The 26,841-nt window shown below is 34.1% G+C and overlaps 1 protein-coding gene across 2 annotated transcripts in view; it reads right to left on the reverse strand.

Moving 5' to 3' along the window:
* The window catches only part of ANKS1B (ankyrin repeat and sterile alpha motif domain containing 1B), a 432,952-nt gene that overhangs the window by 361,253 nt on the left and 44,858 nt on the right, over window positions 1-26,841 (reverse strand). For both annotated transcript variants that reach the window (XM_062585768.1, XM_062585759.1), the window contains exons 3-6: window positions 22,987-23,143; window positions 13,368-13,664; window positions 6,801-6,876; window positions 3,518-3,619 (exon numbers count right to left, since the gene is read on the reverse strand). In XM_062585768.1, coding sequence (XP_062441752.1) covers window positions 3,518-3,619; window positions 6,801-6,876; window positions 13,368-13,664; window positions 22,987-23,143 — 632 coding nt within the window. The remainder of the gene's footprint in view (window positions 1-3,517; window positions 3,620-6,800; window positions 6,877-13,367; window positions 13,665-22,986; window positions 23,144-26,841) is intronic.

Raw genomic sequence — 26,841 nt, forward strand, 5'->3', positions numbered from 1 at the left:
AGCCTTGGCAACATCCTTTTTATCTTCAATGCCTAATTATAAAGCCCTAAGTGCCAATACTGCTTGAGCACTGAATGCTGTCATTTCACTATATCCAAGAAATATGTCCAGTAAAACTAGCTTTACTTGGCACAGTATTCTAATTCTCTGCTCTTTGAGTACACAATGCCTAGACAGCCATTTCTTCATTATCATATAATGAATCTAAATTGTAATAAGTATTTTAAACCAAGTTCAATATCATTCAGACCTAAGCAAAACACAGAAAATGATGGAGGATACATGAAAGACAAAGAATTAAAACTTGAATTGTCATTTTTAATAATTCTGGCTAGAATTAACAGACAGTAAAAAAAATGCAGCTGACATAGAGTTTACTCAGCCTTTTTCAGATTGCTCTTTAAAGTGATCTCATCATTTTTTTTTCCTTTCTTTCTAGCAGATAATGGCCCAACTTCTCCAAAAATTTGGCAGGCTTTCAAACACGCACACAAAAATATTATCGCAAGAACTTCAATTACTATTTTCTCAGGATGATGGAAAAGGATGTAAAGATCACAGAAACAGTAGTATCACTTCCAAAATCTTACTGGCAAAAGTTTCTGTTTCTTTTTAACCTATAAGCTCTCAAAAGTAGTTTTGTAAATATTCTTAAATAAAGGCAGAACACAATAGAAACTTCTACCCAGAATTCTCAAATTCTGAAGGCTGTGTAGTATTACCATTATGTTACTGAAGATAACAGAGTTCTCCATTATTCAACCAAGACTGACAGTCCTGTAGGTTTTAGAATCAGCTGAACAGCTTTGATATTACTGCCTCCATGAACTGCTTCCAAAGAAGTAAATTAGTTCCTTCTTTCGAGCATATTTTTTTCTTTCAAAGGGGTCACAATATCCTCAAAACCAACTCATTATTCTCCCCCAGAACTCCTCTTACAATTCTGTTATCCCTCTATTTACAGGATAGAATACTACTTATCAGACTGAGAAGTAATAATAGTCACATTATTTCCTTGTTCATTTCTGCCAATCTGTTTAGATGCATCTTTCAGCTTTTGTTTCATATTTAGAAAGCTAAAGGTATGGATCTGGGACAAATACTTTGCTCTGTGTTAGTAGTACATACTGTACAGTGACACTCTGGGACCTAACTAAGGTTATTAGGTTTTATAACAACATGAGGGGGAAATGGTAATAATTAATAAGAATGCTAGTGGACAAAATCTTAAGCTAGCCTGGCAACAAGGTGAAAGAATCAATTCAATTCCATTGTGTCTGCCACAGGGGAAAAAAATTAGGAAGAAACTGTTGCAAAATCCAGCAAGTGATTGACTGATACCATTCATTTCATTTCCTTTTCCTGTAAGTCTGCATGAATGTTCCACTGTAAGCTGCCTTAGAGAGCAACTGGAGAGAGGAGCATTAACAGCGTTAATTCTTTCTTAGCAATTGCCCTTTCTTGCTTAGAATTCATTACCCAATGAAGTAGAACTCAACTACAGTATATTTGAGTTTCCCCAAATCCCAATGTTTTGCTAATCTTTCAGCTACAATAAGTTAAATGCTCATACTTCAAAGCAGAATATACTCATTTAATTTTTAAAAGTGAGGGTATAATCTGTAATGCTAGTATAGAATTCTGCCACTCATACTTTTATTTCTCAATTTTATCTCACAGTTCGCACTTTTGATGGTTAAAACTTCAGTGAACTCTCTGTTGATGTAAAAGAATCTCAGACAGGTTTGACAGAAGAGTTTTGAAGGGGCTCCTCATGTTTTCCCAAGGCACAAAATGACATGTTTGTAAATATTTTTCATCCCTACACATCATTTCTGACTATACGGCAGTCAGAGCAAAAATAATCAGCTGTTTGTTATAGGCACAGTTGTCTCACACTAATATCAGCTGAAGCCTTCTTTATACTTTGAAGGTACTGTTATTAAAAAGATTGCATGTCAAAGCACCAAAATGTCTTTAAATTGTGTATGTGGTAAAAAATAAGGACAGATATTGACCTATCAAAATGACACTAGGAATGGGTGAAAAGAAACTTTGTTAATCAACGGGGTTGAGACTGCAGGCTAAAGAGAAGATATCAGGCTAAAGAGAAGACGGAACAATGCAGAAATACTAAAATGACAAGTCATTCAGTTGGCAATGGAACACTATAATGAAGCTTGGATTTATAGCCAAAGTATAGTTGATTTTGATGCCTAAAAAAGGGGTAGCTCTGACTGACCCTTTTCCTGCCACTATGGCAGTTTCAGTATGGTCATACCCCTCTTTTCTGCTACAGAGTGCTGTGTTCCTGCTGCAGCTTAGTGAGGACAAAGAGGCTGAAAATTCAGTAGCTTGTCTGAGTCAAATTGAGAGCTCTGCTCTGCTGACAGAGGACAGTCCTACCTCCCTCACCTATATCTTGCTCCCTACTTTTTGATGACCATTTCTGCCAGTTATCTGGGATGCAGCTGACTCTAGGATCTGGACCACATGGTAAGCTAGTTCATTAAAACAAACAATGTATGCTTATAATATATAATTATATTATTATTATATATTATTGTTATATAGTATTATATATATTGTATGTGATACAATAAATGCATATTAAAGCAGCTATTATATATGTTATATATTGCTGGTTAATAAACGGAATGAGACCACCTTGTGATCTCCTTTAAGGAGGAAATACAGGTGTAGAGGGGACTGAAGCATCAGCCGGCATATCTGTAGAACCGCCCTGAATTGACTAAAATCATTGATTTAAAGATAGGAAGAATTAACGCAGGTAGAGATGCAGCAATACCTGCAATGAACTCCATCAATCACAGCTAATGAAAGACTAATCTGAAAATTGCAAAATAACAAATTGCATACAGAGAAGGAATGTTATATAACACTAAATTATGGACTAGCTCATGTTTCACCACTTTGTCACCATCTTCTAGAGTATAAAATTGAAGTAAATAATGGAGTTTCATCAGTCTTACGCCATGAAATTAATATGAGAAATGAGACACACAAATGTTTGTACAACAAAATTATATTATTTCTGGTACAATGACAAGAGTTATTGCCTATTTTTTCCTTAAATTTACAGAAAACCAGAAAAATATAATGAAATATTTTGTAAATTTTTCATTATCTTTCAGTTATAGTGGTTATTTATGAACTGATGAGATTTTTCAGCTGTACTTTACCATTATAACTGAATGGAATTGCAGTAAGATATTACAATGCATTATTTTATAATGAAGAATCTACAAAAAGTAATTATAAGGGACACATCACACTAATGTCTATTGTCAGAAAAAGGAAAGCGTTAACTCTGAAATGCAGACATTCAACCAGTCAGTTTTGTGTATCTAGCAAACAACAGTTACATCCTTTTAATTCAAAAGACTTCTATCTTGAATAATGAAATATTATAAGAGCAGAAAATACTATATATCTTGGTTTTCCCAAATGATATGCTGATTTGTCTCTAATAAATGTATGACTGAATATAACTTACCTTGAAGCAGAGCAGCAATTTGGAGTGACTGCTGAGATGGATGTTCTTTAAGGATATCTAGGACTGTTCTGCCCAAACTGTCCTTTATGTTGGTATCAATTCCTGAAACAGAAAATGACTTGCGGTGAAATTTTTTACCTCAGATGTTTTTTATTATAAATGCAGTATATCAGACTTGTTTATCTTGTAATTTGAATGCAAGCAGTTTTACAACTGTAGCAGATTAACAGCTTTGCTATAGTTGAAATGCAACATCCATTTCTGTTCAGAGCTTGGGTAGTCTAAAATTCGTATGCTAACATGGATTTTTTTATGTTTCTGTAACTCAAGGGAATAGAAGTAAGCTTCCTGAACAAAATTTGGGATTATTTTAACAGATTGCTCCTAGGAAACATCCTTTCCAAAAAGAATGTTTTATAAAATCAAGATTTTCTCTGAATGTTTGTTTTACATGCCTACATTCTAGTTCCCTCTAAACTACTCTGACTCATTTGATATTTATCACACCTAGTGCATAGTGTCAATAGGTGTGTTGGAAGCAATACTGAAAAAGTTATTAACCTTAGTTTTGTACTTCATGGTAACATGTTCCAAATTCATACTCCAAACAGATTGAAATATCCATATGTAATAAAAAGGCTGTAAGAACAGCTAGAGGATCACACAAACTGTTCAAACTGTTGATAAAATTGTTAGGTTCAAACTGTGAACAAAAACCTATATATGTAAGTTGGAGCCTTATCCTGGGTAGGTGTCAGAGAACATGTATTGCACATAATCCTGCTTGCATCTCCACCTTTACTTAGGAGGGGCTACTTTGGAACGTGTGCCTTATAGAATTAGAATGAAGGTGGTTTGTTTTTGTTTTTGGGGTTTTTTTTAACTTCAGATGTATACTCATAAATGGTAGAGGCATGAAGGATCCTAACAAACAGAATTAGATTTTTCTGGGGAAACTGAATAGAAGAAATCAAAGGGAGCAGGACTTAAGAAGACATTCTGGAAGTATGAAAGGATTTCTCTGCTCACCAGAAATGGCTGCAGTTCTTGCTATTTCCTAGCCTGATCAAGAGTTTCCTAGTTTGTTTTGTGCAAAAGAGGTACTTGTCTTCTCACTGAAAATAGAGCCAAAAAACTGCTAGTGTAATTAACTGTGGCAGCTGATTTTCAGAAGCCAGAGACACCAACTTACACCTTTATTTCCTTTGCACTACTTAGTTCATTCATAACATCTGAGTCTTTTCTGAAGCAGAATTAGAGAAAACAAGGATTGACAGATGAAAGACAGAGAGCATGTGGGGAATGTTGCGGAGAATTTGAGGCTGAAGGATTTCAGGGTGAAGGCTCTACTTCACCATGTAGTACAACTGTGATCTGACAGAGGCTACAATGCATACTGATCTGTGAGAAGTATTAGTAATCTGTGGTCTAAGTGCTTCCTAGCTTTCTGTGTTCTCCATTCTGTCCTCTTTCAGGTGAATTAGTATAAAAGAGTTCTGCCTTTTTGAGTGCATGTGATGACCCCTTTCTGCCTCCTCCTTGTTCTTCCAAAAAGGAAAGCATCTTGGAAGGACTTTCTTTCTGAAAGTAGATATTACATCAGGTACATACCAGCTCAGATTCAGGTAAGGAGCTATGAGTGGGATATACTTTCTTTTGCACTCCACCTACCAACAAACACTGATAATGAAGATCAGTGAGAAGTTATTTCTGCATATCTTCACTGATTTTCTCCTTTATCTAAAACAGTTTTTTAGATGAATAATTTACTTGCAAAAATTCTGAACCCTTATGTTGTAGATGGATTCCGTATGCCTGTTCTCTTTCCCTGTCAATAAAAATGCAACTCTCAGAGACCTAGTGCCTTCCCTTTTCCTCCTAGTCACTCTACGTTTATCTGGGAAATGGAGAATAAACAGGATGGTATGTTTGTTAGAAGTAGCTCAGGTGAAGGAATAGCTCAAGGGAAAGAAATAAATGTGAAGATAATCTTCTGGCCTCTAGATCAAACAAATAAACTTCTGCCTTAGTTTATATCATGTTGGAAGACATTTAAATTAGGTCACTTTAATCTCAGAATAAGAACATCCAGGGTGTGCATGCACACAGAACAACAGGGCTGAATATACACATAAATATACAGGGGTATATATAAATATATCTTTTAGAATACACATACCCCTGCTGAGTAACCAAAGGAAAGTTATAGGAAAAGTTCTGAAGTGCATGAAGATCTAAAATCTTCCTATTGGAACTATTGGATGATCCCTTCTCTCATGGTACACCACATCATTGTTCTATCTACTTTTCAAAACATGTTCTGGCAAATTCCCCTTAGACTATTTCTTCATCTTATCCCACTCATCAGCCCACATGTCTCATACCTCTTTCACCAAGGAGAAGAACAGAGGAGAAAATAATTGAGCTCTGATGAACACGTTATGCAGGAATGTATAATATTACTAGAACACCAAAGGGTTGAACATATAATCAGTGCATCCTGTAGCTTGGATGACCTTGGTCAGATAGCTGATAGCAGTGGAGCAGGAGAACTAGGCATTGGTACATGGGTGTACTGATTTTTTTTTTAATGGAAATTAAATCCTACAAATCTTGCATTAATAAAATGCACTGCACAGTGGTATCCCATCTCTTTTTAATACATGGTGGAATGACTAAAAATTAGTGTTCAGAGAATAGGAAATGAAGAGTTAAGAGTACATGGAATCTCCATAACGTAATAACACTGTCACTTCTAAGTGATGACATATGATCAACCTTTGCTTCACAAAGTTACCAAACACTTTTGGGAACAAAGCCCATAGGCAGCACAGGTCAGTTCAGGCAGAGTGACAAGTGACTGTACTGCTGTATAACCTGGAGATCACACAGACCACCAATGGCTCCAAAGAATGAAAGAAAAAAAGAAATGGGTGAGTAATATATTTTTTTCTATGCTGAACCTAAATATTCTTGCTTGTATTTCAGTGTGAACAACAAAATTTTATGTAGCCATTTTATTCTCAAATTTGTATCAAGCTTGCCATACACTGAGTCATATATGAAATTTCTCAATCATAAGTGAAAATGTTCCTTTTGTTCTCTTTGTGTATAGTAATTTCTTATTCTAGAAGAACATTCTCTTAAGTAGAGGTACATGTGATTAGATTTGCAAAAGCTGAAAAAGATAACTGTAATTTATATGACCAAAACTTAAGGAGACAAATATCAGATCAGCAATATTAAGAATATTTGTTCAGCATTTCCTGGAAGTTGGATTTACCTGTTTCAAGCAAAATGCGTACTACTTCCACCTTTCCAAATAGGGCTGCTTCATGCAGTGCACTCCCTTTTTCTGTCTAGGGAAAAAAAAAAACATAATGTGACATTTAAAATACAAATCTAAAATGCCAAAGAATATTTTTGAAAATAATACAGTTAGGGTGAAAAAAATGTTCCTTTTTTTATTTTGTCTACATTTAAAAAACATTGAAGAAAAACAAATATTCCTCTAAAATAGTTCCTTTATCTAGGATAGCAACATAAATGCTGTCAGTCCCACCATAAAAGTTAGTAACAATATAAGAAAATATGGTAGGGGTGTAATACAACTCCTGATTAAGATACTTCCACTTGAGTAAGATTTCCAGGCTCCTATTATAGTCAGTGAAGAGCTAGTCAATACAGCCAGTGGAACATAAAGAGCTGCTCAGCACATACAGCAAGCTTACATGGAAACATCTATTAGATCTTTCAATCTAAAATTGGATCAGGTCCTAGGGGTTCGATTCAGTTGCACTGTGAGAGATGCCCTGAGATATCCCACCTGGCCTCCAGTTGATGTTCCAGCTGATGTTCCATTTCATCTGCATTATATCTGCCCCATGCAGATGTCTTGAATGCCCTAAGGTGTCTTCAGCAGCATTACATGTCTATGTTTAGATCATTTAAATCCTGCCTTAGATGTCTGTGAACCTGGTTTTGTAGATTTCTGTGATGCAAAATTGTTTGTGAAGTCAGTGGGAATTGCAGTCAAATAAAATTGACAGTTCTGAAAACAAACTACCTCTCTTAAAAAGCTATTCTTTAAAGTATTTTATACTATTAACTGTTATTGAAGAATCTGAAGAGAATGCATTCAAAATAATAGTATTAGCAATAGTTAAATCTAATCACTCAGTGAATCTCTGGCTCTTCTTCTTCTTTAGGGTAATAATTTAGATTTTGAGTGTTTCTGATTTTTGGGCAGCTGTTAAAGGGTTTACTGGTTGAATTATTATGCGTTTCTATCCAAATGCATCAGTGTCATTCGTGCTATGGTGGAAAGACTTCCAAGAGAAAAAAATATTTTTACTCTAAATAACATAGTAGTTCATTATTTTGTGTTGTATCAGAATGCACCAGTGTTACAGAGAGGCAAAGGTTCCTTCCTATTTAGAAATAGGGTGAGATCTTGAGATGGGATGTGAGCACACAGTAGGTGCGTATATATGACTGATTGAGCCTGAACGTTCTTTGTTATGTCCATAACAAGGATGCTCACTTTTCATCTTTCCTCACACTTAGCACATGGGCACAGGTGTGCCCAGCGTCACTTACATCCAGCACATCAGCTATGCCAACATTCTAATGCGGAGCAGAAGGATGTCAGTAAGAGAATATACTATGAAATATATATCTCAAAACAATATCTCTTTCAATATTCAGAAGCAATTCATATGGACATTCACAGCCAGTGATTCTGAACAAGAATAATATTCAGATGTATTTGGAGATGGTTTCAGAATCTTTTACTCAAATCATATCTACAGGAGTTATTCACTGTGACCCGTATTAACACGGGATGACTCTGAAATGGCGTAGTGTAACCACAGAGGTACACACACAGAGTTTCAGGTCCTGCTCAGCAATCACTGGGAATGGAAACAGTTCTCCAAAAAGCCACAGCTAGCTAGAGGTCTGATTACTGAAAAACGCTTGACTTCAGCAATATCATAACAGGCTTTTACATAGCCTATTATCCTCTTTGCTATTTCTATGGAAAAGATGGTCCTTTGGATTGGTCAGTCATTTACATGATTAAGCCTCAAGAATATTTGATAGATCTGGTACTGCTCGCATAAAGACAGTTCCCTGTCAGTAGGAAAGACAGATTTGTTATTTTCACAGGAAAGTGAAATTTGGAAGCCACATTGGGGAGACGCCTGGCATAGCACCCTATCAGAGAAGAACATCAAAATTGACAACCAATCATGATGTATATAACTCCTACTGTTTTTAGAGAAAAGGAACGTCTCCTTCATACAAGATAATACTTAGTGATGTGATGCATAGACTGGTGATGAAATCCACAGAGGTTCAAATGTTATAATAGGCCTAAGCACTAAATTTTAGTCCCTTTGAGGATGGAGTGCATAGATGGGAACCAGATGTACCTTGACTGAAGCTGTACAGATCCTTCTGTATTAACACTAAGAAGGGACATCTTTTATTGGCAAAAAGGAGATATAATTTAGTGACAAGACCTATCTAGAATTCATTCCTGTGGAGTGATCTGAGGCTGAAGAGGATTAGTGCTCTGGCATGCTGAATCAAAACCTTTGAGGACAAGGAAGAGGACCATTAGACTTCTCAGTCAAATGTGGAAAAGGTCCTGCAAGCAGAATTGTCAGAACTGGCAGCAGTCCTTTATATTGATCAAAATTCCCCAAAGCTGAAAGACTGGAGGAAAGGGAGGTACTAGTTGCCTTGATCAAAGAATACATCTCCTAAGAAATGCAATGATGACTAACATGAGAAGAGAACATTTCTTTTTTATGTTTAAGGCAAACAAGTCTATCTCGGAGCAACTCCAGAGCCAGAAGATAGTTCTATAACAATGAACCAGAGCTCTGATAGACAGAAACTTAAGTAGTAAAAAACTTAATAGAAGTAGAAGTTTTAAAAAACTTAGTAGCAGTAGAACTCAGTAGAGAAACTTAAGCCATCTACAAAGGCAATTCATGGTGTTGGGAGTGGAATCCAGTGTCTAATGCCAGTTTTGCCATTTTGCACTTTCTTGTTTGTTGGTGTGTATGATATGGTGATATTTCCTATCATATCTGAACAAGATTTTGAAATACTTTACAGGCATTCTGCACTGCCCTGAGTTTCTGGGCAGTCTTTGCTTTACAACTCCAAGCTATTAGACAATCCGAATAAATGCCATATTCTAGAAATGAGGTTTACATTTGAAAGACAATATATATCTATGGACTGACCTGTCTACTGTATAGGTGATTATCTAACTAAGCAAGAAAATATTACCAGAAAACTGAAAGAAAATCAGTGTGGGAATACAGAGATTGAAAGCCTAGTAAAATGGAGAAGTGCAATCCCGCATGAGATGTCACAAAGATGAATGCTACCATAAATCTTAAAAGTTCTAGGCAGGATTTTACAGTAATAGTGAATACCTAATGATTGGATCTGTTCCTCCTGACCTCAGAAAAACCTGTCCAGAAGGCAAAAATTTCCTTGTTATCAGAAGGTCCCATTACCAAACTCCATTTAACATAGGGAAAATGCTGAGCCTTGATGAACAGGGTGAATAGATCATGGGAGGCCTGACAGAGTAGATACATATCCCCTTGTAAAGGTACATGTGGACTATTACCTGAAGATAGAAATCTCAGGAGGGGTGGTTCTGGTTCAGTACAACACACTACATAAATCTGGAGTATTAAAAATGTAGTTGCAAATAATTTCTGTAGTCTGTATTATTTTTAAAAGTGCTAGAGTTATACATGTAAATATTTTTAACTTACAATTCACAGATGTGCTAATAGTTTTTTTTCTGTTGTCTATACTACAGCAAGCAAATTGCGGATTTATAAACAATATTCTGTTTTACTTCCTGAAGTTATCATTGCTTGGGATCATATTTTACTGGCAAAATAAACACTGCCATTAAATCTAGAAATTCTTCCACAATGACATTTAATGTAAAAAATGCCAATATTTTTTCATGAACATGGTGAGACAGTCTGCTTGAGTTTGCACCAATGGACTACATATCAATTCCCTGACTTAAGTTTTCTGTATATCAAACATAGAGAATTACAGAATAAACTGTGCCTGGCATGTAATATAAAATGGTCCATGCCCTAGGTAGAACAGTGTCACACCTGGACGTATAAAACAAACAGGATAGAAGGACATTGTCAGTTGGAACACCAGGATACACAAATCAACTAAGTGTATAATGTGCAGGCTCATGTACAATATTAAGAGTTCTATTAATTAGAAATCTTTTTAACGTTACGTAAATATGAAAGAACTTGTAATTAGGTCACCTGGCTAGTCCTCATTAATAAGCAGTTTACTATAGGTTTAATTTCAGAGATGATCTGAAGGACAGGATGGTAGCTTTGGAGATTCACTTACAGAATATCCCGCATACACTGTGACAGCAAGAAGGAAGGGACCTAGCTCTTTCCAGAACTATGGTGACCAGGAGTGGAATTTGCCACCATTAGTCAAACAGACCAGGAAGACAAAGAGGTTAGATAAAAGTTGGATAGGCAGAAGGAGTTAAGCTGTGAAGAGTTTCATAATTATAAAATTATTTTTCACATGAAACACACCAAACTGTGCAATATCTTATTTTATACTAAGGGCCCACTCACCAAAACCTGTGTATTTTTCATATGTTTCAATTAAAATGAACGCTTCAAAGTATAAAGGATGAAGCAGATTTGTATTGCCCACTTCTAAATAATTTCAGATTGAAGAATATTGGATAGACCTGGGAAATGAATAAAATGTGTGATTAATTCAATCAAAAATTATATGCTGTCTATTATTAGTCCAATTATTTGTTATGATTAAAAATGCTTAGGGAGTACAGAAGAGAAAAATAACATGGCTAAAGTAAACTTTGCATTTAAACAAATAAATATTTACAATTACAGAGAATGATAGCAGATAAGCTGCTTCTATAATCTATAATTGTCTTTCTGCATTCTGAGAGCTCTATACTGCTGATAAGCTGAGTTTATTTAACATGTATGAATGTGCACTATTTAATTTAACACATGGGATTATATTTTTTATCTTGTTCTTTTCCAATCAGTGATTCAGAGCAACTGAATGAATATTAAAACAGCTGAGTTCAGTTTTAAGTAACAGGCTGATATTGTATGCTCTGTTCAGTTTAATGAGCTGACAGCACTCATTAACAAATAAATTTTCAGAGGTTATAGAAGTAGTAAGTTAACAATATGTACAGAGTCAACTTGGCAGTTTGCTGAGATGCAGAATGAAAGGAACATATTGCTGGAGAAAATGGATATTGCTGAGGAAATAAGTTATTTCCTTCTGGCATGCGAGACAAACATGGAAGAAACAGAAGATGACCTAGTACAAAGAAAAAAAAAAAATATATATATATATATATCCCCTGCCTAATACTAAGAAAAAATAAGAATATTAATGACATATAACAACTTAGAAGGACAAAAAAGAAAAATAATCCTAGGCTTCTAGAGCATATGGCAAACACCTCAATTACTAAGAAAATCTCTCATCTCTTCTTTAAAAGATATAAATCATTGTACAAAATTTGCAGCCACCATATATTTAAAAGACCAATGAAAAAACTTTGGTATAACTATAGATAGAAATGGCTTAGGAAGAGGCAGGGTAGTGCTAAAATTATCTAGATTACATAAGAGGAAGAACATATTTCATAAAAGTATTGTATAATATTCAACCCTCATGTAACCATCAGTTTGTAAGTTGCCATGACAGAGACTATTTTTCTTCAATTATTCTATTTCTTATGCATCAATTCAGACATCAGTTCTGTTTCCTTCATCTTTCCCCCCATTCACTTGCTGGAGACAGAAAAGAAATTTAGAAAAAAAATATACATTAAGAAACATATATTATAAGCATCTGTTGCTTGTTGCTTTAGCATTAAACTATTCTGACTTACTGAAGATGCAACAATAGCATGCAATAGCTGAAACAAAGTGGTTTGCATTAACCTTTCCAAGTATCTCACTTGCTACCAAAAAAAAGTTAAAATTCTTACAGCTGTAGATGCAAGCATAATAGTAGACAAATACAAAAGTAGGCAAAACACATTAAGAAGTGTTTTGTTTTGGAACAGTTTGAAGCAAATAACAATGCTAACTTAGAAGATACAGAGCTAATGAAAATAGCAAAATAATTTTTATCATATTTTCATTTTGAAGGCATTCAAGTGATTCAGTGTGCATCTTTAATCTTGAAATGCATTCTCCATATTTTCTGTTTTGCTTGAGTTTTTTTAGTCTTTCCTTTCTTTTCTTCCCCCACTTTGCACTCTTTTGCAATAGTACAGTACAAGGCATCCAGGTGTAATTTTTATATATAAAAAGGAATTATGTATACCAAGGTGTTTGATGAACATACACTAAAAGCTTAAAATAGTTTAAAATCTTAGTCAAAGTTTAGGCAGAGGTCACCAGATTTATTAGAATACCCATTTCATGCCCAATTAAGTAAGGACCGCAGCTTTAGTAAGTCAGCTTAGCTTCATTAAAGCCAATTGTTGATATGAGCATCTACATCTACATGTCTCAAGACAGCATTAAAATATACACTCAACTTCAAAGTCCTGGATCTTTCCTGAGATCTAATATCCATTGGATGAACACATCACTTAGGTTGTAAAAAACGTCTGTTTAATATATCACCTCGCAGCATTTTTACCAAAGGCATTTTAAGTGTATTTTAAAAGAAAAATGTAGAAGTTTTTTCATTTGAAACATTCTAACGATAAAGGAAAGGAAGGAAGAAGGGCAGCAAGAAAATGCACACTAACTTGGCAGCTGACATCCATTCCAGCCTCCAGAAGCACCTGTACAACAGCTTTGTGGCCATTACGTGCAGCGAGATGCAAAGGTGTGTGTTTCCTTGTATTACAGTTCATCAGGTTCGGATATGCTTTGATGATCATTTTTACGACTCGCAGACGCCCATAAAGTGCTGCCAGATCGAGAGGTGTTTCTAGTTTGTTGTTCCTTATTGTAGGGTCTGTGAGCTCTTCTAACAGAACAGCAACTACTTCTGAATGACCATATTGAGCTGCACAATGCAATGCTGTTTCATTTTCGTTGTTCTGTTAAAACAAAACAAAATTGTGTGTTTAATCACACAGTAGAGCTGCTCTGCTTCTAAATTGCCTCCGTGATATTACTGCAAATCTAGGGTATGCAATATAATATATGTTAATATGTTAAATGCTTCAGAATTTTTCCATTTTTTTTTTTTTTTTTTTAACTAATAATGCAGTAATATCTCAACTTTGTGGCCACCAAGCAGATCAGTTCCCTGTGTGTTGATATTGTTCCCCATCCGTTTGCTACAATACATACCAAAAAATGTTGCTGCCATTGATGATATGCTGAAACCTGTAACCTCTTTCTTGGTTAAGCTGTTCCTGAAATCATAGTGCAGGGTCCTTCACTTAGAAATAACCAAACATTTAAGTACCCCGTGCCAGTACAATTGTTTTTAAATCATAGCAGTTTATTAATAAAACTGTAAGATGAAAATGTATCAAACATTAGGCTAATTTCTTATATCACTATAAAAGTTAGTATCAAAACAACCGTCAGACCTTGGGAGCAGGCAAAATAGATATTAGACTGCAGATATTAGAAAAACTTTATCTATCACATAAGCAGGTAATATTTCCAGAGCTCCAGGAAGACATTTTAAGTGGATTTTAAGGCATACCAATATGCTGTGGGTTGTATGTGTTCTTGCTTTATAAAACTAAAAAAAACCCAAAAGTTCTTTGTCTTTCCCCAAAGACTATATAATACAATTCCTACATTTCGGTGGGTTAAATGTAGCCATATACCAGCTTCTAATAAATTTTAGGAATAAGCAATAACTTCTTTAGGAAGCACTGGTTTTTGCCAGTTTTGCCTGGACACCTACAATCCCAAATACATGAATAATTTCAGGCAGAGAGGAAGAAATAATTTATACAGAGCTCTCTGAATTCTGTCTGCCATTTATATTATTAATATATTTTTTGTAGTCTCTATGAAGACTTAAAATAGACCAGATAATTTAAATTTAGAAGTACGTTCACTGAATGCTTCTTCTGTTCTATGATTTATAAAATTTTGCAACAGTTTTGAAAATGTAAAAGTAGCTAGGGTAAGAAAATCCATATAGCATAGTAATATCTAGAAAGGAGGAAAGAGTGCTGTTTTTCTCTTTGGTAACTGTGTTTCTAATTTTATAATCAAGAAGTTAAATCTCTGCTTTGTGATTTTAATAACACTGTTCTCATTTTATTCTCATTTTGTGATTTCAAATGACTCAGGTGAACCTGAGAGACAGAAGACATAGATCACTAATTTCAGATAAACTAATGTTGCAGACAAAGTCTTCAGGTGTCTGCAACACCACATAAGTTTGAGAACCCCAGTGACCGCAATATGTTTCCTGCTAAACTGCAGGAAACAGGTTGTAAAGTAGGAACAGCCAAGAAAAAGAGAGAAGTATCCACTGGCAGACATTACCTGATGTCTACTTCAACACAAGAAAACACTTCTTTACTCTGGGGGTGCTTGAACACTGGAACAGGTTGTCCAGAGAGGTTGTGGAGTCTCCGTCCTTACAGATACGCAAAACTCAGCTGGACACAGTCCTAAACAACCCGCTCTAGCTTGAGCAGGCAGGTTGGACAAGATAATCTCAAGATAATCTCCAAGGGTTCCTTCCAACACTAACTATTCTGTGTTTCTATGATTGTGTAACTGATGAGTAATTGAATTATTGTGTATTATTCAGTCCACTACCATAGACATTGCTCTATTACATAGACCATAAATTCAGCAAAAAATATGTACTATCACAATACTGTTTTTCTGCATCAATGATCTGCGATATGCTTTCTGTGCTCTAGTGACTTCTAATGTATCTTTTATACAAGACAGGGTAAAGCAATTTTTATATACTGTGTATACCCCAAATCATAAGCGTAGTTTATTAGAATTTATTTGTAGAGTTTATTAGAGTTTCTTTACAAAAGCACAAATTTTCAATATTTCATGGACAGAACTGCATAGAAATGAATAGTCAATTGCAGTGTAATTCCATGTACAATTACCACAATTACATATGAAAATCAGATAATTGCACATAAAATGGCCAATTATGGTAATTTGTACTTGCAATTATGGTATTTGCATATGCAATGGAAATAGTTCCACAGAAATTAGATGTATAACTATATCCACATTCTGCGAGGTAAATAGCAGAATGCACATTTAACATACAATTATCAAACAGATAAACCTATCAATCAAATATATATTTACATTTGAATTTTCTTCAAACATTTACGGTTGATATATAAAGCATCTTGAATCTCATTCCAATACTCTGATATTGAGATATAAAAATAACCTGATTAAATTTTCTAAGAAACACAAAGTTTAACTTGTCTATGGCCATTTTCTGAAAATGGACCAAATGGCCAAAATTTCAACTAGAGATATATATTCATAGAGACCCACCAGCTCAAATCCATGTTGCTGTGTAGTAAACTGAAATTTACTCCATCTAAATAAAAAATATCTAGATGAATTTTCATGCAGGAGCATATTTACAGAATGGTGTATTTTAAGACAGTGCTGAGCAAAAGAGCATCGATCACCTGAACAAAATATTAATATTTTCAAATGAATATTGTTGTACATTTTTGTATGGTTTATTTCTTTGTATTTGTCAAAGTAAAGCTACATTTCAGCTTACGATAAATCAAACCAATTTGAAATTTAGAATTTGATACTGTTGAAGTAAAATAGAAGAATCCAATATGGACAATTACACTAATTAAATTATCAATGCATATGCAGTCAGAACAACCATTATATATTTTGTGATATCAGGGCTGAGCAGTATTACCTAATTAAGACTTAATAATACAACATTCTTCTCTCCTTAAAATATAAAGATATTGACTACATTCATGAACAATAATTTTTAACTATAATTTTTAAGATAGAACTACAACCTGTTAAAACGCCCTCTAAAATTTTAATTTATATGCTTTGACAATCTAGTAGTGCCTACATAAAATAAATTGCGTTGGAAACAAGCCTTTTTTCCTGAGGAGAGAGGATAGAGTTTTTAAGTAGGTTTTGACAGTCTGCCATCTTCAAATTTGGGAAAGGAAGGAATGCCTAGTAGATAGATAGAATAGGTTTAAGCTTCCCAGTGAGATCTCTTAAAATGTAGGAGGCTATAACAGTGTATTTCCTAAACTAGGTAAAACACCGTTTTCTCATCTCCCATGAAAAGAGGGACAGGAACTTCTCAGTGACTGTTATGAACTTTGTCCTCAATACATTTATTCATAGAAGACACACAGTAAAAAGAAAAAAAACCCAGATATATGATGACAAAAAAAGCTTGGTATTTTAAGACTTGCAATTATGTGATTTTGTTGATCTCAAAAATGCTCTTACTACAGACTTGACTAAATTGTGCAGACAAAGCTAACCTATATGTCTGATTTGAGGTTTGCCCTCATATCTCTAAAATAACATATTATTTTGAACACATATTTAGCATATTTAGAAGATAGGGAAAATTACTGCTGAAGAATTTAACAACTATTTATTACTGTTGGTCAAATTTTTGGTCTTAATTGTAAAAGGCTCCTTCTGGAGTACATAAAGTTCATGCATTAACTGGGTGATTACTTTCCATGAAAATATAAATGTCTGTATGTAAGTTAACATTGGGTGATTAGATATTTCCAAATCTGATATCCAAAACCAAGAAATAGACTAAGAATGCTGTTAGAAAATTCAGCTACTCGTTACATGTTAGAAACTACAAGATGGATACTAAGACTTATCTTCCACATACTGCCAGAACTCAGACTTCCGTTGTTGTAAAACTGAATTGTGCCTTGTAAGAACTGCATATGGTCAGTATGGTCAGTAACTCAGGCTATACAGCATTATTTAGCTATTAAAAATGCATACCGCCAGAAATTCTGTATCATATCTGAAGGTCTATTCATTAATGAAGAGATTAGCAAGTATGCTATACAGACAATTATTATAGCTTGTCAATCTGATAGTGAGGAGGTAGAGGACAGATTAAAGAAACCAATGGCTCTCATGAATACTATATAAGTCCTTTCAAAGCCTAACCTCCAATAAACAGTGGGGGTATTTATGATTTTTACTGCATAGTTCTGTGGTCCTTTATTTTTGCTAAACAAATTGTAACGTTCTTAAAAGTCCATGCAAATATTGTACAAGCAGTAATGACTATCAAGTAGTGATTTTGCAAATCTTTCCAAAGAGCATTCAAATCCTTTGTTATCTAAGCATTTTGATGATGAACTTCAAAAGGCAGACACCCTTTCTTTCTCACAAAATCCCCAAATAAAGCAACTGAACAAGAAGGTTTTTATGAGGAGTTCTGAGCTACTGCCTTAGCTATGAAAGAGAAGAACTGAAGTTAAGAAAGGGCAGAGTTGGAAAGGACAGAGTTGAAAAATCTGTCTATAAATATACTCAGGAACAGTCTACTATAGAGAAAAAAAGATGCACAAGACAAAGTCTTTAATGAAAATAATACATAACGGAAAAAAGAAAAAAAAAACAATATAGCCAGGACTACAGAGAAAGGAAGGATTTCAACACGGTCTTACTTCATCCATTTTAATAGGTCACCTGTTTTTGCCCAAGAAGTTCCACCATTATATACTAATTCTTCTGAAGAAGAAAAAGCACGTTTGCCTGCCTGATTCAGCAAGGAGTATTTCATTGTATCAAATTACAACAGGAATCAAGTTGTTTTTCTGGATGTCTAAGGCAAAGGTTGAACAATCTTATAATAAAAATTCTAAACACAAGGAAGCCTGAAAAGAACTCTTGGGTGCAACATTGTGACTTTGTAAACCCTACCTCAAAGGGAATGTACAATAGAGGACACAGATTTTACACTTTATATGGAAAAATGGCTAATGAATCCCTCTTCTTATCACACGTCAGCAATAGACCTGTCAAATTTGAAAGTCATGAAAGATATCTAAAGCCCATAAATTACCTCATCAAATATCATCTTAAAACACAAAACCAAGCATATAGAAACTAGAATTTATGTACCTCTAACATTTACATATAAATTTTCAAGTTGGAGTTTAAAAATAAAGCATTTAAACAGACAATTTTTTTTCTTTTTCTTTCTGCTCCAACTATAATTGTACAAGGCTGAAAAATTATTCAAAATTTACATTTGAAAATTTAAGAACTTGAGAGTTTACAGCTATCAGCTCTTTAAAAGAAGCTCTATTTTTCATTGGATGTGTTTCTCCCATTTTTATTGGCTTTTTTTGAGTTATCATTCCTGCTTAAACTTCTCTCTCATGAGGTCTTGTAAAACAAGATTCTGTACCTATCTAAAGCTGATTTGACAGAAGTCTATTTTTTGGCATATAGATACCTGATAGTTTTTAATACAGAAATGGGAATTGGTTTAATTACAATCTCTAAAAGGAATTGCATTTGCATAAATGTTTCCAAGAAAAAGTAATATTTTAATGAGAACAACCAAACACAAGAAAGTATTAAGGAACAGAAGATCTTTTTTCAGCAGTATCTGAATGAGATTCTGAATGTGGTTTCTAAGGCTGTCAAAGCTGCCCATTGAAGCACGAATGCTAAAATTAGATTTTTTTTTTTTTTAAGGAGCATTTTGGCTTTATGCAGAATCAAAAAGGAACATAAAAATTTAAGCACATCATAGACAATTGCCAATAAAAGCAGGTCAAGTAATCAGTCAAGTCCAATGTTTAAATAACTTAGTCAAACTATTTTGAGATAGAAGTAGTTCACACAAATTTGCAACAGTAATGTAATAAAACTGCAAATATTTTGCTTAAACTAAAAATATCTGTTGTAAGAGGAGAAATACATACAAATAACTTAATTGTATTTCTCCATCCCTGTAGCATTACTATGTTTCTCCACATTTCTCTTCTTTAGCTATGATAAATTCATACTGAAATTCTTTACTGCACACTACTCAGCTCCCTGTCTTTTTTGTCATTCTTAGTGGAGTTTATACCTCTTTATTCTAATACCTAATGAAACAGAGAATATGTTCTAATGAAGATCTTTACCATACAGCACTATAATGACACATAAAGATGCCATTTTTCCTTGATTTACAGAATACTTCAGTTCATACAGTGAAATTTCTTCTAAAAAGAAAAAGGGGTTTGTGAAAGTTATTGGGCTAAATTCTTTCACAAATTATTCAGTGTGAATTAGATGAAATCTGCTGAATTACCATTGAAATATACCTTTACTTATGTGTAAATATAATTTGAAAAGTAATTTTGTAATTTTGTTATTACTTGAATAATGATTTCTTCAATATATTGTTGAAAACAGATCAAATCAAAGAGATTGCCATTACACTTTTTGTCTTCTGGAAAAGAGTATTCAAAAGGAGAAAGAATTGCACCAGAAATTCTGAAATTCATCCTCCTGTTTTCTAATTTGAAGAAGAGAGAATATTATCAAATAAAAACGATTGTTTTTACAGTCTACTTTGGAGCTGAATCTGCACTTCTGGAAGTTCCTGAAGTGTCATTAAGAGAAGCATATAATGCCTATGCTTCATTTTGATGATTCAGTGAAGTCAATAAATACGTTAGGTGTCAGGTATTAACGTATTATTAATGTATCCAGAACTCTTTTCCTTCACATTTGAGAAAAAATGTCATAAGGCATTAATGAAATGTGAAAAAGGTGGAGTGTTTTTTATGACAATTATGGTTTGATGCGCTGAAAAATTCTATAGTACATTAAATATATAGTACAAAAATATAAAGGAAAATATGTTTTATTTGCAGAAAAAAAAACAGGCAGAGTCATAAAACAGAGAGGAACAACATCTAGAAATTTCAAAAGTGTTCACATGTTTTCATATTTTTTATTCCTTCAATATATATTAAAACTATATTTTGAACCTAATATTTATTCCTGGTGTTATTTCTCTTTTTGTATAACATTGTATTTTTATTTTCTTGCACTCATATTGAGTTATCTGTGACTCATTTACCGTGTATTAACTTTTGCTTTTGTATATATTAGGATTTGTTATCGCTGATGTAATTTTATGATGGGAGTTGCCATAATAAATGTTTGTACTACCCAGATATCGTTACATAAACAAATATGTAAGTAGTTTTGAGTTTTACAGCATACACTTCCATTACATTTTTTATTCATTTACTAACAAAATTTGATCTCTCATTACTTCACCTTCATTCACTTTATAACTTACATTTTTATTATTCTTCATCCCTGAAGTTTAAACGCTTACAAATTCACCATATTCTGTAATTTTAAATATACATCCAGCATGTTAACTAAGACACCTCTATTAAACAATGATATAATTATCCTTACACATTTATCATGCTGTAACCATTTTCTGTGTGTAGAGTTGCCAGTCCTCATTTCACCAACCCCATAAAATAATTATCTTTTAACTGTTGGTCTCTTTACGTTTTTTTTCAGTTGTATGTAATGGGAACAGTAGGGGGCATTCAGAGCTTAAGATGCTAGATATGATCTGATGATGTTAGCTGATTGCATTTTAGATGTGTAGAATGCATTGTAATTAATTTACAGTATACCACATTATATCTATTAATTCACATAATATACAATTATGTATCATGAGCTTCTAATTTACTTCTTTGTTGTGGTGTTTAATATTACTTCCTCTTATTTAAGTTTTTAGATGCATTTGCTTTATATAGAATTTTAATAAAATACATGAAAAGCAAGGATATATTACAAATTACTTTTAACAGTTTTAAATAATGAACAAAATTATTTTCTTAAACTGAAATCACAGAAATTATTAATGTGAGCTCTCTGAAAAAACAAAAAAAAGTCTGACTTCAGGATATTACACAACTATACTCCTCCCCAACGCACAAAAAAAAAAAAAAAAAAAAAGAAAAAAAAAGAAATAAAAAAGTCTGGATTTTCTGATAAACTGTAGCTTCTGCTCCACAGCTCCTAGGACAGCTAAGAGGGGTATGTAGAGCCTGCCGCTCTTAGACCCTGTCAGCAAATAAGCAAATGCCATGCTGCTATTTCTCTCCTTAGGAAACCCTACAGACATATAAAAAAAGTAGTATAGGTATTAGGGTGAGATGCTACTCTGATGTTTCTTGAGGATATGCAGGAGCAGAAGGCTTTATATCAGTAGAGCATTTCCCTCAGCCCATCATACGGATAATCATCTCGAGAGCAGACTGCTATTTAGCAGGGAAAAGACAAGAATCCAGAGCTTTCTTCTCTCAGTCAGTGAGCTTTAAAATCAGACTTATTTCTGCTTATTTGCTCCAGTGATCAAACTATAGAGACTGGGCAGCACAGCTAATCAAGCTAGAGAATACTCTAGAAATTTGGAGGTATATGTGGGATTGGGAAGAAGTAGGTTTGAATTTACTTTTCTCTTTTTGCTCTTACTGAAACATCTTTCTCACCATCCATCTTTCTCCATCTTTCTCAGGTTTCTTCATAGCTTCCAGTTTTCTATTAGTAGAATACAAGATCCTCAGATTATATTTGGCATATTGATTACAACAGCTAAGTGTGTAACTTCAAGTATCAAATAGATTATTCAAAAAAGGGTTTCTCACAGTGGTTAGAGTTTGCTGTTTAGGTCTAACATTTCTTATTCTCCTACCTGCTCCTGCCTTCCTGCTACACTAATGTAGAGACTGAGTGCGATTGATTTGTCTAAACACAAGTATTATTTACCATTTGAGATGCTACAGGGAATCCTACCTGGAGTCTAGTGGCCACTGCAAAAGGACAGGGAAGGTCCAAACATCCTCTGTCATACCTTCTGGCCCATGCAGATGTCTCAGTTACAGTATGGCATCTCAAAAGGTGTATTTCTGTGTCTGGGCAACTGAATCCTGCACTTATTTTTGGTCACCAGTTCATGCAACTTTGTCATTCATGAACAGCACAGCTGTTCACTTACAGTATACTCAAAATATACCCAAAATATTAATTTTATCACAAAGAAATTGATATCTAATAAAGTAAAAAAAGACACAGCGTTTATGTAAATTTACATTAGTATATATGGGGCATTAGTTAGAGTATGCCTTCATATGATTTTTTTGAAATAAACAGAAGTTTCTTGATACTCCTTAAATATAATATCCTTTAGGTCAGTGCTCTTCCAGAAGAGTCCCCCCCGACATTTACTATGGAAGATTTTCTAAGTCTTGGAGAAGAAATTACTAGAACCATGGAAAATATATATTTTTTCAATTTGGCTACAAATTTACCAGACCTAAAGAATATATGCTGCTATTTTCTGATGATGTAAACAAATACTTTTAATTGTTTCACCTGTTCATTCACTCTGGAGTGTGACGGCCCATGATGGATGAGAATCTTCACAATGTCTACATCGCCTCTCCAAGCAGCCAAGTGAATAGGAAAATAACCTTTATTATCTGCCACATTAGTTGATGCTTCATACTGAAGTAATTTGAGAACTATATCCCTGGAAAACAGGAAGTAAAACTAAAAATTGACAGGAAATTATTTTATTAAGTTATATATAAATTACCAATTTTTTTCTCTCAATAGCAGAAAACAAATCTGTAATTTAAATAAAATTTCTGTAAAGATTAATAGCAATCATTTCTAAAAATGCAATATATAGCAAAATATAGCCAAAATGTTCTTAATTGTAATGGTGGAATAACAAGATTACTTCTTAAGAATACTCATCAATAATATTGTCATCCATTCTCTGAATCTGTTCCTTTCAACAGCATCATCTGGCCACAGGACCTTTTTTGAAGGTAGTGGCCAGTAAAAGGCAACATGCACATCCCTCAAGACTTACATTCAAAGGACTAAACATAGAAGTACTCGGTTACCATACTTGCTGAGTTCAGGAGGCAGGAAGATAAAAGAGTAGGTTTATGGGCATAGTTCTTGAAGTAAAGCTTAAAAGTAATAATTTTTCTTCTATTTTATGGTACTGTCTCAATACATTCCTTTAGAAGAAACAACTTAATGATGATCTACTTAGATATATACTACCTTCTATGGAAATACTGCTTCTCTTTTGTATATCAGAAAGTAAGTAAATTTTGTCTTATTCTCAGTTTGTCTTCCCACAGTATGACAAAGTCAGGTCTCATTAGTTATTAAGTTAATAGCATCTATGATACAGTGTGGGCAATTCTAGGCATGTTTTTGCTGAATGTGGGAACATTAGCTCTTTATTTACTGATTTGGCTCAAAAAAAATGGAGGCAGAGAGGGAGGGGCTCAATGCAGCCTATATTAGGACTGCAAATGAAGACCTTGAGTAGAACTGAAGGTAGAAGGTAGATACTAAGGCAATTGTTCCCTCAGTCTTGATGGAACCTTATTTAATTGCCTGCTGATGGAGAAATGTGGCAAAGAAGTGTGAATATACCCAGTTCAATAGAAACTCCTAATTGTCTCCAAAAGAAGCCATAGAGAGATTGGAGTGATTTAAGTGTTGAGGGACTTTAGGCTGGACTTTGCCTACTCCTGTCAAGGTCAGATAACATGAAAACAACCAAGAAATGTACCCAGAAAGGGTAGCTGCACTAGTGAAAGAGTTTTGCTACGTAAAAAACATCCAGAAAAGTGACTTCTCAGAAGGGCTGTGTAGTACAATAAGGTTTGAGAGGCTTCTCATGTCTTAACAGTTGGTCTTGCAGTAGATAGTCTAATGAAGGCTAGAGCTCTAAAGTAGTTTGAAAGAAACATAAATCCCAGGAAACAAAACCTGAACGAAGTGGGAAAAAATAGCAAAAAACCCCTCCATAACTAAAATGTGTAGATAATGATACAGAGCCACTATCAGGAGTAGTAGTTCAGAATTTTCTTCCGTCAGATAATGCTATCTAATTGTTTCAAAGGAACCCATCAATTTTTACAGATTTTATCAGAAAAATTTTCCCAGATCTGGAATTGGGTTTCAAGTCAAATCCTGAAAAAAACATGACACACCATTCCCCAGAACAGTTGACTGTACAGTGGACACTAATTAGGAATTTGGAAAACTTAGACTTCAATCCCCTGTTTGCAAGAATCAACCTGCAAAATAGAACCTAGGTCTCCTTCATCCTTAAAGAATGCTCTGACCTATCATACCCCTCTAGAGTGGGTCTTTTTCAGTGTTCCTTTAGAACTTTTTCATTTTGTAGAAATAAATTAGAGAGAACAGAAGACTGAGAGTCCTTAGCCCAGTAATTGGGCAACTCACTTGGGAGGGGAGATTGAGATTTAAATCCCTGCCCCAGATATAATTTAATTACTTATATAAAGTAGAATAGCTTCAAAAGGAGAGAGAACCACTCTAGAATAACCTATGAGGAAGGAATTCATCATACGCAATGATCAAAGAGGGACTTGAACAATGGTGTACAACACTACAAATGACTGGCTAGGTCACTGAGCCCCATGTTCTCACTTTTACTTTTATTTCTTATTTTCTTCAAAAAAATTTGAAGATTTCAAGTTCAACCTAATGTGAAATGGGAAAAATTAAAATCCCAGAAGTTTCGTAAGACAAACTTCTAACCAACTTATAAATTTTGGTGTGTCAGGAACTGCTACATATCCTGCTGTATGGGTAAGAGAGCATTATAACCTTTTCAAAAGCTGCTGTAATCTGCTGCTGTACACAAGTTCACATCTAGAAGTTCCCTCTGGCTTCAGTAGAAATTTGGCCAATACTATGTTTGAGAATAGCACTTAGCTTTTGTATGTTTTGGAATTTTCATTTTAGATTGTTAGGATTCACTTGAAATCTGTGATAGCTTCAGCTTTCTATAGCAATATTTTTACTCTGCTGGGTAACTATTGATTTATAGTCAGTATTAAATGTACTAAAAACTGTTTCAGTCTATCTAAAGACTGAGCTTTTTTTGCAAGCTTAATCTCATACTTTTGGCAATTGAAAATATATAACAAAAGAAATGAGCCATAAAAGATAAAAAAGAGAAATGTGATGCTTTCCTTTTTAAAAAAGACAAGAGTTTAATGGATTGTATTAAAGACTTATAGCTAATTCCAGGGAGGTAAAATATATTAATGGATTATTCTGAAACTTGCTACAGAACTGAAATTTTGGAAAAAATATACAATATCTAATTTGAAAGTATTTTAACTTCATTTGTTCATTTGGAAACAGATTATCCTATATTCACCAAAAGATGAAACTGGTCTAATATACAATATGTGGGTTTTTAGAACACAATTAAATAGACATCCTAATTTTAATTTTTCCAGGAAAGAGTGCAAAAATATGGGGAAAAAACCCTAATATACAATTATTATAGATTCATGTAATCTTATATAGAGTCTGAAACCATGTGACAGCTCCTACAGGTCACTCTTAATTTCACTTGGGTTTTGATCTATTCTTTATTTCCCACAGAGGAATAACTGAAAGTCTTACCTCAAAGCTATCCAGTGAAAACCGTGAGAGTGTTAACATCTCTAGTTTACAAATAGGCTAGCTGAACTGCAGTAATGGAGGTGGCTCTTACCGGGGTGATATTGGGGTCCAGCCCACTAGAAGTTTACAACCTCCTTTAAATCTATTTTTTGTTGTTCTGCCTTAATAGCAACATGCAGCTAGCAGCATAATGCAGTGGAGGTAACTTAGTAAGGGGCAAAACACAACACTAGAGGCAACAGAGAACAAATTACAATATATAACAACTTGTTACATGCAGTAAGTTTTCACAGTTTTTTCAAATGCTTTAAGGAGTTCTTCTGCATTGGTATGCCTATGCAGTAGGCCTGGCACAGAATTTTACTGGCTATTGCCAAGTCAAAATTTGTTAACTAGGACTGAGACTAAGAAGGAAAAAGCTACACAGTCTTTTATAAGGCAATGGCCATTTTTTGTTTTCAAATGTGTAACAACTCAATAGTCTTATCATGTTAGATTTATTCTAATATTGAATAACCTATATTATTCTTGTTTTGTACAATATTGTTCCCTTAAACATCCATTGCACTATAGATGTGTACATACATACAGTCAATTCTATTACAAAATTTTCTGTTATTATTTCCCTCCAGGAAAAAGCACCAGAGACATCACAGTAAGAAATTAGAAGTAATAATAAGAAATTTATTCAAATCAATTTCTTGATTTGGAAGAATCAGTTTGGAATCAATAGCTCCTAAGACACATATCCCA

This window comes from Rhea pennata, chromosome 1, assembly GCF_028389875.1.
Source record: "Rhea pennata isolate bPtePen1 chromosome 1, bPtePen1.pri, whole genome shotgun sequence".
In the NCBI taxonomy this organism is placed as follows: domain Eukaryota; kingdom Metazoa; phylum Chordata; class Aves; order Rheiformes; family Rheidae; genus Rhea; species Rhea pennata.